The sequence below is a fragment of the Megalobrama amblycephala genome, linkage group LG12 (assembly GCF_018812025.1).
Source record: "Megalobrama amblycephala isolate DHTTF-2021 linkage group LG12, ASM1881202v1, whole genome shotgun sequence".
Lineage (NCBI taxonomy): Eukaryota > Metazoa > Chordata > Actinopteri > Cypriniformes > Xenocyprididae > Megalobrama > Megalobrama amblycephala.
Window position 1 is genome coordinate 34,046,201 of NC_063055.1, and position 14,062 is coordinate 34,060,262.

The 14,062-nt window shown below is 35.9% G+C and overlaps 1 protein-coding gene across 10 annotated transcripts in view; it reads left to right on the forward strand.

Annotated features, from left to right (window-relative positions):
• Positions 1–10,979, forward strand: part of acot7 (acyl-CoA thioesterase 7) — a 132,663-nt gene extending 121,684 nt beyond the window's left edge. For all 10 annotated transcript variants that reach the window (XM_048210787.1, XM_048210791.1, XM_048210792.1 and 7 more), the window contains one exon: positions 10,594–10,979. In XM_048210787.1, coding sequence (XP_048066744.1) covers positions 10,594–10,692 — 99 coding nt within the window. In that variant the 3' untranslated portion in view covers positions 10,693–10,979. The remainder of the gene's footprint in view (positions 1–10,593) is intronic.
• Positions 10,980–14,062: the final 3,083 nt, after the last annotated feature.

Below are 14,062 nucleotides of genomic sequence, written 5' to 3' on the forward strand. Positions count from 1 at the left end.
AATAAAAGTTCTGCTGCTCGTGAGGCGTGTGTTGCGCAATCGCTTCAGCTCCTCGTTCAGCTCCCACAACACTCGGTCCTGCTCTGCTTCATACTACAGTAACGTTAATAATCTCATCCATGAACATGAGTTCTTCCCGACTCCAGTCCCTATTCTTTTGCACTGTCCGTTGAGATGGAGACCCAAGATTCCACTCTAAAACTTGGCGTCATCAAACTACGCCTTTGTTTTGAATAGGCTTCTAGTGACCTCTAGCGGACAAAATTATTACATATTGTACCTTTTAATAACTAAATTTCACTAAGAAATTAGTTAAATTCACCTATAATTTGCTCTACTGAAGATATGTTGTTCACTTTGAGTAATTGTTGGCATTTGGCATTGTTCACTTTGAGTCATTTCAATGTTGATTCAGTTCATTTTAGTAACAGTGTCGAAGTTGCGAAAATAGTCAATTATGAAATAAAGTTGAATCAACTATAAATCAGCTCTGCAGAAAACTGGGGTCATTGTCCAGCACTATTCAGTTCAAGTTTTGTTTCCAATAGTGACAGTGGAGTCAGATCAATAATAGTACTAAATATCAATTGTCCGCAACTAAGCAAGCTAAAGGCGACAATGGCAAGGAAGTCATTTGCCTCGTGGAGGCAGACATGTTGAGATCACATGACCAGACGAATATTACTAACTTTCTAATGCCATTGCAAATGTGGTCCTGTTCTACATATATAATATTGTTTTCTTCTGACACTGTGGCAGAAGAAAGCCCAGTTCTTAAGGAGGTCAATAGTGATACCTTCTGTTAGGTAGCTAGCTGTAATCATTTCAAAGGCTTAATTAACATCCTTAGGGGTAAAAAACAAACAAACACCATGACATTACATGACCTTACATGACCTGCGTTGCTGTATATTCTCTGACACATAGAAGGCAGTGGCATGTGAACTCAAGCTTTTATATCTAGAAACTGCATTCATCTATTTGTGTAGAGGCCTGTACTTGATGACAGTTCCAGTCTGTTACACATTTAGGGCTATTTCAATTTGCAGTTTCCATTTAACTATTACTGTTTTTTTCTTTAACACTAAATTGTAAAATGTTTCACACTCTATTGGTTTCTGCTGAAGCAATCACTCTGGTCTTCTGCCAGTCACTCTCTCTCTCTCTTTGTGACTTCAGCACCGAGCTTCCCTCCAGCTTAATTTAATTTGTTCAAGACAAGCACTGCTGCCATGGCCCTGTGTCTCTTCCTGGCCTCATCACAAGCCCTGAGCAACAGGACAGTCACTGACCCAGCCAGGACTTCCTTCAAGGTCACATGATGTTGTTTTCAGACAGAAATAACAGGGAGAGCTTTTTTGTTTTGCTTTCGTTGCAAGAGGCAAGTTTCATTAATTATACCATTTGATATAAAATTATACAATTTCATTACATATATACACAACTTTATGAAATATTTAATTCTTGTCAGCCAATCAAGTCAAATAACAGTATATTTCTGTAATGACTGCTAAAACTGAATAATTGACCACTGTCCCAGGCATCTAATCTTTGGAACATCATTTGTCTACATACTGTACAAGTAAACTAACAAAATCGTTTTGTTAAGTAGCTTTGCATTGGGGTCCTGATCAACCTGTTGGGGCAACCAGTGAGTGGCATGTGGCTTGGCAACTGAAAACATCCTCACTATTACAATTACACTGCCGTTAATAATAATTAATTCTTTTTACCCTGTTCTGTGTCTGGCATAACACCCTTTAGTCATGGTAAAATCACTGTAAGGCACAGCCTCAAGTGTCTTACTGCTTTAATTGATCAACTGCATGCCACTTAAAAATAAAGCAATAATTTACATGTTCTCCATTAAACTGGGTCACCATAAAATGAACGTTTCTGAGCCTCAACATCAGCACCCCTGCAAAGTATTGTGTATACGCTTGTGCTTATATAACATTGCTGTGGATATTCACTCTATATCTGTGATCCTCATTTGTGCACATGCCCTCATCAGCCAGACTGCTTCAGTTGTCATTGCACAGTTTGTTCCCTAAGGTTGGCCGCCATCTGCCACTGCCGCGCATGACTAGCTGGTGACCTATAGCCAATGATAAGAATAGCCATGGTGTAGTGTGCAGCTGCAAGATGAAGCCTAACATCAACTGACATACTGCTCTCTCACACAGTATTGTTGTTTGTCCGTGATGAAGCTGTGGTCCAAAAACAAACATCTTTTGTCTCATTTTAGATCTACAAGAAATTTTATACAATTGACGAATTTGCTCATGACCCATATATGGGGCTTGAATGGACACATTTTTCCACAAAATGGTTAAGGTTAAAAAGTATCAACAAAAGAATTAGAATGTGAAAATATATTTGTAATAATATACACTGCAATCCTGAAGATTTTACATCTATGTTCTTTCAATTCAGTCTGTGGTGCTTAAACCCTCTATTAGTCAAACATCTTTTCGTATGTTAATTCGCTGGTAAGAATTCGGCAAACTTTACCCTTCATAGACATAAGAATGTGAAAGTTTTGCATTTGCAGTCTCATGAGTTGTATTCACTCTACTAAGTGAATAATGGAAGTCAGTTGAGCACAAAGGGCCCTATCATACACCCGGCGCAATGTGGCGCCAGGCGCGACGCAAGTGTTTTTTGCTAGTTTCAGCCCCCGACGCAGTTATCATTTTCATGTCCTACGCCACATTGTTTAAATAGCAAATGCATTTGTGCGCGCCGACCATTGTTTTCATCCTTAAACTAGCAAAAGTGGATTCGGCCACGCCCTAAGTGCACTTTAGACCATGCGCTTAGATCATTAAAATAGGGGCCAAAGTCTAGTGTGACCACAGAGTATTTCAGCACAGTGGTCTTAAAGGGTTACACTATTTTTTAGAGCCACCTATAATGCTAGTGAGTTTTTTTTTTTTTTTGCCAAAAACTGTGATAATTTTGTTTCTCCGTGACTATTTACACCCTCTCACAGACCCTTTAAACAGGCTTTTTTGCTTTCAGAAATTCTATGTAAACACCCTCTTTTGTGAAATGAGAAACAGGACCAATACATTGCTGCAGATTGTAAATAATAAAAGCCTCTTTGCACTCTTTTATCTTAAAAAAAAAGATAGCACTTTATCAGTAAGGCCTTATTTGTTAACATTAGATAATGTAGCTAGAACTCAAAAGAAACTCAAATAAGCATGATGTTTTTACTGCATTATTAATATAAATACAATTGTTCATTGTTATGTTAGTTCACAGTGCGTTAACTAATACAATTTTTTATTTAAAAATGTATTAAATGTTTAAATTAACAGTAAGATTAACAAATTCTGTAGGAAGTATTGCTCATTGCTAGTAGTTCATGTCAACTAATGCACAGTAGAAATTTGATTCATCATAATATTCATTTTTAAAAGCAATTGACAATAATTACCAACAGTTAGTTATATTCTGATTACATTTAAATCCACTTTCATCACTTTAAGAACAATTATGCAAGCTATTTGATGGAGCAAATATAACTACTTTATAATTAGGGGCCAAGCACCGAAAGGTGCGTAGGCACCTATTGTATCCGTTAGTTTTCTTCTTCTTCTTCTTCTTCTTCTTCTTATTATTATTATTATTATTATTATTATTATTATTATTATTATTATTATTCCGCTCTTGAGTCTATGGCAGCCCACAGAACCGTATGGTAAAAAGTTGTGAAATTTGGCACACTGATAGAGGACAGTCTGAACTGTGTCCATAGCCAATGTGGTGTCTCTAACTCAATCCATCTAGCGCCAAAAGCTGTCCAAATTTGCACTTCTGTTTATGCTAATAACTTTTGAACCATAAGGGCTAGAAACAATCTTTTTTGTCCTCCAATTCCTTGGCTCAAGACGATTCGAATGCACCCTATGACGTCATTTTCCGTCATTAAAATTTTCCAGCCATTTTGATTTTTCCGAAAAAACTACTTTTTCGAACTCCTCCTAGACCGTTGCTCTAATTATCATGAAAATTGAACCAGATCATCTAGGGCACAAATACATTCGACCAAAAGCTCGCAAAATCAGACTTGAGGCTAAATCTCCAAAACAATTTATCGTATTCTGACCAAACTTCGTACATGTCATCACAAGCATGACTTGAGGCAACATGCAGTGTTTCGGCACAGTGCCACCTACTGGTCCGGAGATACGAAAAATGGCTATTTTGGCTAATAACTTCTAAATGGTTTGTCCAAAAATCATAAATGTGGTCACGTCAGATTCGGGGCATCATGCCGAGTCGAATGATAACCATTATTAACATATCAGCCATTTTGGCCATCGGCCATTTTTAATTTTGTGCTAAAATGCTATATTTCATGAACGCATTAGCGCATCGGCACAAAACTCGGTATGGGTCATCAGCACAATGCCCTGAAGGTGCCTGAGAACTTTCGGACCAGCGCCACCTAGTGGTAAAATCAAATATTCAAATGCTTATCACATTGAGTGTGGTCGACTTATTTTCAAAAGAGTCATGTCCTTAGACTCCTGAATCCCTGCTGAGTCTAAAGATACCAAACATGCTAGGTTTTGATGGTTTGTCCGCCATGTTGAATTTTGCCAAAAACCTACTTTTTTGAACTAGTCCTAGACGCTTTATTTGATTGTCATGAAAATCAAATCAGATCATCTTCAGTCCATTCTGGCAAAAAATTATCCAAAGCTTTCTGATAAACTCAACCCTCTCAAATAACAGCACGACCAGAGCCTACATGCTGAGTTTTGGCGCAGCACCACCTACTGGTTTACATATACAAAAAATTGATATTTTTGCTTGTAGCTTCCGATAGGTTAAATTTGGTCTTGTTAGATTACGGGCATCATGCTGAGTCGAATGATATCCAATTTTCCCATATCAGCCATTTTGGCTGTCGGCCATTTTGAATTTTGTGCAAAAATTTGAAAATGTGAAAAATTTGTATTTTATGAACGCATTAGCGTATCATTACCAACCTCAGTATGGGTCATCAGCACAAAGTCCTGAAGGAGCCTGAGAAGTTTCGGACCAGCGCCACCTAGTGTTTATTTTCATATGCTTATAACTTTTGATCTGGTTGACTTATTTTCACGGGAGTCATATCCTTAGCGAGCGTTATTGTTACCTCACTCTGACCATAATTTATTTGGTCACATCACTACCTATTGGTCAAAACCAATAAATCTTTATAATTGACTGTATATATCATTTTTCAGCTTTTTTGCCTAAAATGATCTTAATAGGTCTTTAATTGCTCACTGCTGCAGTTGGTCTAATGCTCACAGCCATGTTGGCTGGCTTGTTGTGCCACTTTTTGCTTGGCCCCCTAATTGCTGCTTGCAGCTATATTTACAAATATAACTGTACTTTTTACATGGAATGCAAGAACAATGCAAATGAAAAAAATTCTAGATAAATATAAAATCTAAATATAAATCATAAATTTCAAACACTATTAACGTCAAGTGAAGAACAGTCTGTAATAAAATAAGAATGAATAATCAAACTACAAGCAATAGCAAATATAAACATGAAATATTATATATATATATATATATATATATATATATATATATATATATATATAAAATTACAAAAGTTATTCAGTCAAGAGCATTGAGTGATTTATTTTATTTCATTTCATTTTATTTTATTAACATTAAAAACAAAGACAGTAGCAGGAGTATTAGGCTGCTGTCACTTTAAGAGCTAATGCACTGATACAATATACTTATAATATTACACATTGATACTGATAATATTACCCATTGTTTTTTATTTATTTATTTATTTATTTGGAACCCCATTAGCTTCCACGAGTGGTCGCTAATCTTCCTGGGGTCCATTTTACAAAATCAAAACATATTATAGACAATCACATCTCACTTTTTACAATATGTTATCAAAAGAATAAATACAATTCAATTTGAGTCATTACACTTAATTTTCATTACAGATCATACATTTTTTCACCATCTTTTTAAAATAATATCTGTTGCTTATTTGTCTTATACACATTGACAGTTGATTCCAAGCTATCGAGGATCTAAATAGTACAGTTCTCTTCATACAATTTGACTGTGCAAAAGGAACAACTAAATCACCAGAGCTGACCTGCCGAGTAATATGTTGGTGGCAATACCCGTACACCAATTTATCCACAAAAAATCTGGGATTGTTTTTATAGATGGCATTATGCATATAGCACAGAAGACTTATCTTTAATTTATCCTGTACCTTCAGCCATACTAATATAGTGTGCATCTCATTCACACTGGTCCTGTACGAACAGCCAAGAGCTACCCTGGCAGCTCTATTCTGTGCAAGTTGAAGATTTTTCAAGTGCTCCTGTGTAGCACTGGACCAAATAACTGAGCAGTACTCCAGGTATGACAAGACCAGAGACTGGACAACTGTTCTCATGACTGAGGGTGGACAAAATGGCACACACTTTCTAGACAAAGCTATGCCTCTGCCCATCCTGGAAACAATATGATTTATCTGATCAGTCCATGAGAGCTGATTATCCAGCTTGACACCCAAGAGTTTAGTTTTAGTAACCTGCTCAACCGAAATTGTATCAATAGTCAAAATTAGGTTACAAGGTTTATTTAACAAATGTTTAGTATCAAAAACAATACATTTGGTTTTGAAAATATTTCGAACTAATTTGTTCAAATTAACCCAGTTGATAATCAAATTTAATTGGTTTTGAAGGTTCAGACTTAGATTGGTGATTGAAGGAGATGCACAAAATAAACTTGCATCATCTGCATACAGTACAACTTCTGCATTTCTAACAACATGGGGCAAATCATTCACAAAAATTGAAAATAAAAGTGGACCCAAACAGCTGCCCTGTGGAATACCGCATGATATACATTTACTGTCAGAAAAACTACCATTAAAAAATACTTGCTGAGTTCTGCCATTAAGATAACTCCTTATCAGTGAAACAGACAATTGTGAGAACCCATAATACTTGAGCTTTGACAACAGAATATCATGGTCAATTACATCAAATGCAGCTGTAAAATCTAAAAGTACTGCACCAACAAGTATTTTATCCCCCATATGTAAGCCACTGATCAACCATATGCACTAATGCAGTGTTAGTAGAATGGCCTGGTCTATAGGCATGCTGTGAACTAGTAAGCAATTCATTTGATGTAAAGTTCTCTAGTATTTGATTAAAAAGTAACCTTTCAAATATTTTACTTAATACAGGAAGAATATGAATTGGTCTACAATTAGAAGGAGCCTTATCCTCTTTAAGTAAAGGTACAATTTTAGACTGTTTCCATAGCTTAGGAAACACTCCGCTGAGCACTGATCTGTTAAAGATGTGACATATTGGTTTGCACAAAATATTTGCAACAATTTTAAAAAATTTTGTCATCAAGATAATCAGTACCAGGCGTTTTCTCATCAGATAAAGAGAGAAGCAACTTCTTAACATTGTCCTCACTAAAAGTATAAAATGACAAGGAGCAAGTTTTCCCTCTCATAATCAATCTAACATTGTCACAAGGAGATTCAATATCTAGCATTGTCATACAAGATCTTAATTATTCTACTTTGCATATAAAAAAAATATTCAAATGATTAGTAATGTCATATGGTTTACTAATAATGTCACCATCATTAGTCTCCATGTACATATTCAAATTATTTGGCTTTTTACACATCAATTCCTGTAATACTTTCCACAATTGTTTGCTATCATTCATAGAATTGGAGATTTTTTGTCCATAATATGCTTTCTTTTTAATGTTATTTAATTTTGTAGCTTTGTTTCTCAACTTGCGATAATGTGCTCTGTCTACATCACATTTTGATTTGAAGGCCAAATCTTTGACATTGTCCCTTTGCCTCATGAGGGACATTAGCTCTTCATCTAACCATGGAGCGCTGTTGATTTTTATAGATCTTTTCCGGAGAGGTGCATGTTTATCAACTATTTTACTAAAAGTGTCCATAAAAATGTTAAGAGAAGCATTTACATCCTCCTCCTGAAGAACTGCAGACCAATTTGAGTTATTGACCTCATCAACAAACAGGCTGGGATTAAAGTTTTTATACGATCTACGATACATGATCCTTCCACCAGATTTAGGAATTTTCATCATTCTTGAAATTGCTATCAGGTTATGATCACTGCATCCTACCCCCACAGAAACTGCTTGTGAACATAAATCAGGAACATTAGTAAAAATATGATCTATACATGTTGATTTAGACGTATTATCCATAGCAATTCTTGTGGGTTGTGTCACCACCTGTTTGAGATTGCATACAGTACATTAGCCATTGTAATCAACTTTTTATGCAATGAGCACTTTTTTGAAAACCAATCAATATTAAAATCCCCAAGCAGAAAGATATCCTTATTTTGATCTGAAACCATGTCCATATTTTCACATATTTTTTGTACATACTCTACATTTGAGTTTGGAGGTCTATAACAGCAACCAACCAGAAATGGCTTATTGAATGGAAGATTAATCTGTAACCATATTATTTCAATATCTCTGCACATTAAATCTGATTTAATTGTAGCAACAATATTCTCCTTTATATAAAACGCAACTCCCCCACCATTTTGATTTCTATCTCTTCTATATAATTTGTACTCATCAACAGTTAGCTGTGAGTTCTCAAAACTGTCGTCTAGATGTGTTTCAGATAAGGCTAAAACATGAATATTTTCTGTTGAACAGATTCTTGTGATTTCATGAATCTTGTTTCGAAGACTACGTATGTTTAAATGAGCTAAAAGTAAACCTTTCTTTGACAAGTTTACAAATAAAGATGACATGTTTACAAGAGAATAAAAACATCAATGAGACACAATTTAAGTTGGATAGTAAACATAGTCAGTTATTCTCTTTGTCCAATTGCAGGCCAAATAATGAGTTTATCATACCTTAGACTAGCTCTTTCACCTTTTTCTCTGGCTGCTTTCAGTTTAGGCAGCAATTCCCTTCTCCTTTGCTGCACCACATCTGAAAAGTCTTCGTTGATGTAAATATTTGTGCCCTTTAATTTCTTCGCAGAAAAAAGGATGCGCTGGCGATCTTTAAATCTCAGAAACTTAACAACAATTTTCCTCTGCTTTCTTCCTTCCTGGAACTGTCCCATGCCGATGTTACATTCACTTAAGACATAACAGGCTATGTTTACTAGGATAGTCTCCAAGACGGGCATTTTGACATAAAGCCAGGTGCACACTGTGATTTATAATAGTCATTCACGATTGCTGCTTGTCAGACTGTACGAACATGATCCTCATGTCACACTGTGGGATTTCAGCAGTCATTTATGTCAGACTATACGACAGGCAAGATGCGTTAAAAAAATTGTCAGCAGTTTTACATCATCAACCCATACACGTTTGGTGACTGTGAATTGCATTACACACGGGACTGAAATGGTGGCTAACAAAGAAATCTCTAGCATTAATTTTTATCATGGCTTGTCTTGGAAAAACAAGTCAATTTGACGGTCGTCGTCATCACACTGCCAGAATTTTGTCAGAGGTAAAATTTGATCGCAACGGTCATTAATTGGCTGCCAGTGAACATGTCAAACTACAGATTTTAGCCTAGGATCAGAGGAATCTTTTAGGATTTTCAAAATTTGTCTCATACGACCAAATCGTGGCCAAAATCATACAGTGTGCACCCGGCTTAATTTTGTGTGAAACTGTCAGCGTTCAAGAAGTTCAAGAAGACGTGAAGGAGAGCTCAATTCAGTATTCACATGCCGTCAGATGCTTAAAAATACGTGCAAATGCTAAACTTTCATGGCGACGCTGGACTGGTCCGATCGGGACAGTAACAGTTCTGTCAACGAGCTTAGCATGTGCTCTCTCTTTCTCTCACGGTGAGTGCGCGTGTGTAAGTAAAAGTGACAGAGGGCGCTCTCAGCCAAGCGACGGTGTGTAAAGCTAAATAGGCAATGAAATTATATCTGCGCTAAAGGTATTTTTAGCCTCTAACTCAATTACAGGCGACTGTAATTGTACAGTTTACTAGCCATTGGCTAATTAAATAAATTTTTTGGTCGCCTCGTGAAATTTGGTCGCATATGCGAGTGATTTAGAGCCCGCATTGTAGAGGGTTAGCATGTAAAAGAGATTTTATAGTGATGTTTTAACAGTTTCCTTAAACTCAGTCACAATTAGGCAATGCTACATTCCAGCAGGCTATCAGTGCTGTGAAGACGATCTTTGACATGTTTCCACCAGTAAAGTTCTCTTGTGCTTTAATTTGCATAATCCATTGTGTAATTGTGTGTAGCTTATGTACTTAACAATAACTCACATCTACAAACATTCACTGCAGTTGACAGATATTCCATGCTCAAGTGAGGAAGCAGAAATTGAGGAAGTGTCTGTGTGTTTGTGTAAAAATATTATGATAATGTTCTCAACATTTTAGTGGTTTTCCACAATTTGTGTATGACCTTCAAAATTGAAGCATTTCCAGCAGATCACAGTATTCATCTTCACTATATGTGTAAAATATATGTGTGTAAAATATGTCATTTATTTTCTTGCAGTTGGAAGGTGAAGAGGAGCAGAAGCGGTTTGAAGAAGGGAAAGCGCGCTACCTGCAGAACAAAGCAAAGAGACTCACAGATAAGGAGCGTCAACAATGACTTTAACAACGCAAACACCATATTGTGTTATAGAAGAAAGCTCTGGAATAATAGAGCATCAACGTACAACCTACTATATTAAGAACCTCTTTTATTCTAAATGTAGCTCACCCAGTAGAAAGAAAAATATAGGTTTAATTGACTGTTGTCTGCATTTACCAAAGCACTTTGTGTGTATATTTATCTCAAGTGAAACAAAAAATTTAAATGTTTTATTGTAACAAGTTATTTGTGAAATCTGCAGAACTGTATTATGCACAAATAAAAGCCTACTAATGTATAACTGATTTGCTGTGAAATATCTTTAATTGTACCATAATGCTAGATAGACAGATTTATATGATCAAATTGCTTTTAGGTTTGACTGACAGGCAGACAGATCAGTAAACAGATTTACAGTACATAGACTCTTTCTTCTGACTCCTTAAAATGCTGATTATAGAAATAGTTTGTTTATTCTTTAATAAGGCACATATGACTGTCATTTTGTTCAAAAGGCTACAATCAGCAATTGGTACTGGCATGTAAAATTTGGGGGTTTTTTCTTTTAATTTCTCTGGATGTCAAGAGCACACAGTCACAAATATGCAGATAAACCCAGGAGTGGGAGTTTTATTGCAGTTTTGGAGAATTGAACAGGTGAAAACAAACAATGAATTGAATGCAATGATCGGAACTTAAATTGAGTGTAATAGTTTGTTTACAGGAGATCAGTCAGACTCACAAAGACACAGGGAAACAAGGGTGACAGGAAACATGGTAAAACAAAAGGAATGCATTTAAGAGGCCATTTACACGATAACAGTGTCCTAAAAATTGGAAAAGTTTTCCTTTGTGTTTATCACATACAGACGATTGTTGTCAAAGCTGTTCCATTCACATGGATCTGCGAATCCACTGGAAACTCAGAGTTTGTTAATCCCAAGAAAAGGTGCATTTTAAGTGAATTTTAATTAAGTAAAATTATCTACCAGTGTGGTAATAAAAATAATCTTAATGCAAATGGAAAACAAGATTATTTGGAGTGTCTATTACTAAGTGCAATGTTACACAAGGTTTCAGTAGTGTTGGCAGTAGTGCGTAAGGTGCTTAGACCTTGTGAAGCCATTGACCCTGGTTTGAATCCGACCTTTGCAGAGCTCGCTCTTCCCATCACATATCACATCAGAGAGGAATTTATTTTCAATAAAAATTAAGAAAATGTTCTAAAAGTGGAAGTAAAGCACCTAATGAGTGTTTAATAATGATAAAAGTCTTTATAATTGTAATAAATATAATAATTTACACACTGTTATTATTGCATCCTGTTTTTGTTTTTATTGTTTTTGTTTTTTTTGCCCATGGAATACCATGAAAATGAATATTAGTTCAATAACCTACCGTTCTGCAAGTTTAGAATTTAACTTGTATTGAAGTATGCAGACAACTTTTTGTTGGGTGCTGTTGCCATGGTGAATCATAATATCGGAGCTCCATTGATCATGGCTTTTCATAGTTGTGGTGCATGCACTTAACTCAGAGTCAACCTGCTTAGAGTTGACTGAACTGACTCAATTTAGCTGTTCTGAAACCGAAAACTCAGAGTAAAATTTTAACTCATAGTTTGTTGAACCTCCTTTCTGGAATACACCGCAGGCCAATAGTTGGCGAATTCATTTTTTTAGAAACACTAGGTGCCTACAGGCTGAACACATAATACCCATGTGCACGTTTTCACAAATTTTATTTATTTATTTATCTATTTGTAGTTTACACAGAGACGATAATGGTATGCTATTTTTTCTTAAAACTTCTGAACTGTTTTTCCCAAAATCATAAAACTGGTATCTTTTGATTCAGTGCAGCATGAGTTGAATGATACCCAATTTCCTATATTGGCTATTTTGTGTGTTGACCATGTTGAATTGGCAAAATTGGCTTCAGACCATGCCGGCAAAAAGTTATTAAAAGCTTTATGATTGACCAAACTGTTCTTGAATAAAGTGTCAACAAATTTAATGGCATGGTGGCTATAACTCAGAAATGCTATATAATGCTATATATTCAAATAACTAGCTTCTGGTGGATGACCATACGCATACTGCACAAGTAGATTTGGGTGGAAGAGCAACCTTTGACCCAATGCTATGACGCAATGGCGAACGCGGAGGCGCAGAGGAGAGAGCAAAACAAAACACCAGTCATGAATTTAAAAAAAAAAGAAAATGTCAGAGGTTTTCGATATAAGAGAAGAGGAGCTTGAGTTTGTTGCACAGCCCTATTTGTTTGAACCGTGAGAGGCGTCTAAGCTTACACTACTCCTACATCCTGTGTCATACATTGTGTCAGTGGGTTACTCATTTGGCGCTAGTTGACTAGCGCAGTATGCATACGGTCATCTGGCAGAAGCTAGTTATTTGAATTTATAAAGTTTTAAATATGGATATTTTTCTTACCAAAAGCATCCCTTCACTTCAAAAGGCCTTTATTAACCCTCTGGAGTCATATGGATTACTTTGATTATGGATGGATGCACTTTTTTTGTTTGTTTTAAAACGTGGCCCCCCCATTCACAATCATTATAAACCTTAGAGGACTAAGGATTTTTTTTAAATATGTCTCCGATTGTGTTAGTCTGAAAGAATATAGTCATATACACCTAGGATAGCTTGAGGGTGAGTAAATCATGGAATCATTTTCATTTTTGGGTGAACTTATCCCTTTAAAGATGTTCATTATGCTAAAATTTTACTTTGCAATAAAAAGGAATGTTCATTGTTTCCAGGTTCTATGTCAAAACGGCGACTCAGTATTGGCCGACGCTGTTCACGTGAGCAGCACGATGTATGCATGTGCTGCTGACACAGGAGCCAGCCAATAATGAGCCAGCGTTCTGACGTAGAACCTGGAAGCGCTGAACATAAGGGGAGAGAAGAAATTGTTGAATAAAGTCATTATTTTTGTTTTGTTTTTGCGCACAAAAAGTTTTCTCGTTGCTTCATAACATTAAGGTTGAACCATTGTCAAATTGACTATTTTAACAATGTCTTTAGGCTACTACCTTTCTGGACCTTGAATGTGGTACTTGTGTTGCTTTCTGTGGGGGATAAAAAAACCTTTTTCATCAAAAATATCTTAATTTGTGTTCCGAAGATGAACGAAGGTCTTACTTGTTTGGAACGACATGAAGGTGAGTAATTAATGACAGAAATTTCATTTTTGAGTGAACTAACCCAGGTGAAAAAAAAAAAATGCACTAAAATACACTTTATTTCAGTACACTTAGTACACTTCCATAATGTACTTATAGTGCTCCATTTTCGTGCACTAATATTGTACTTAATGCACTAAAAATTCTTCTTTAGTACTTCTAAATAAAAAAGTGCTTTTA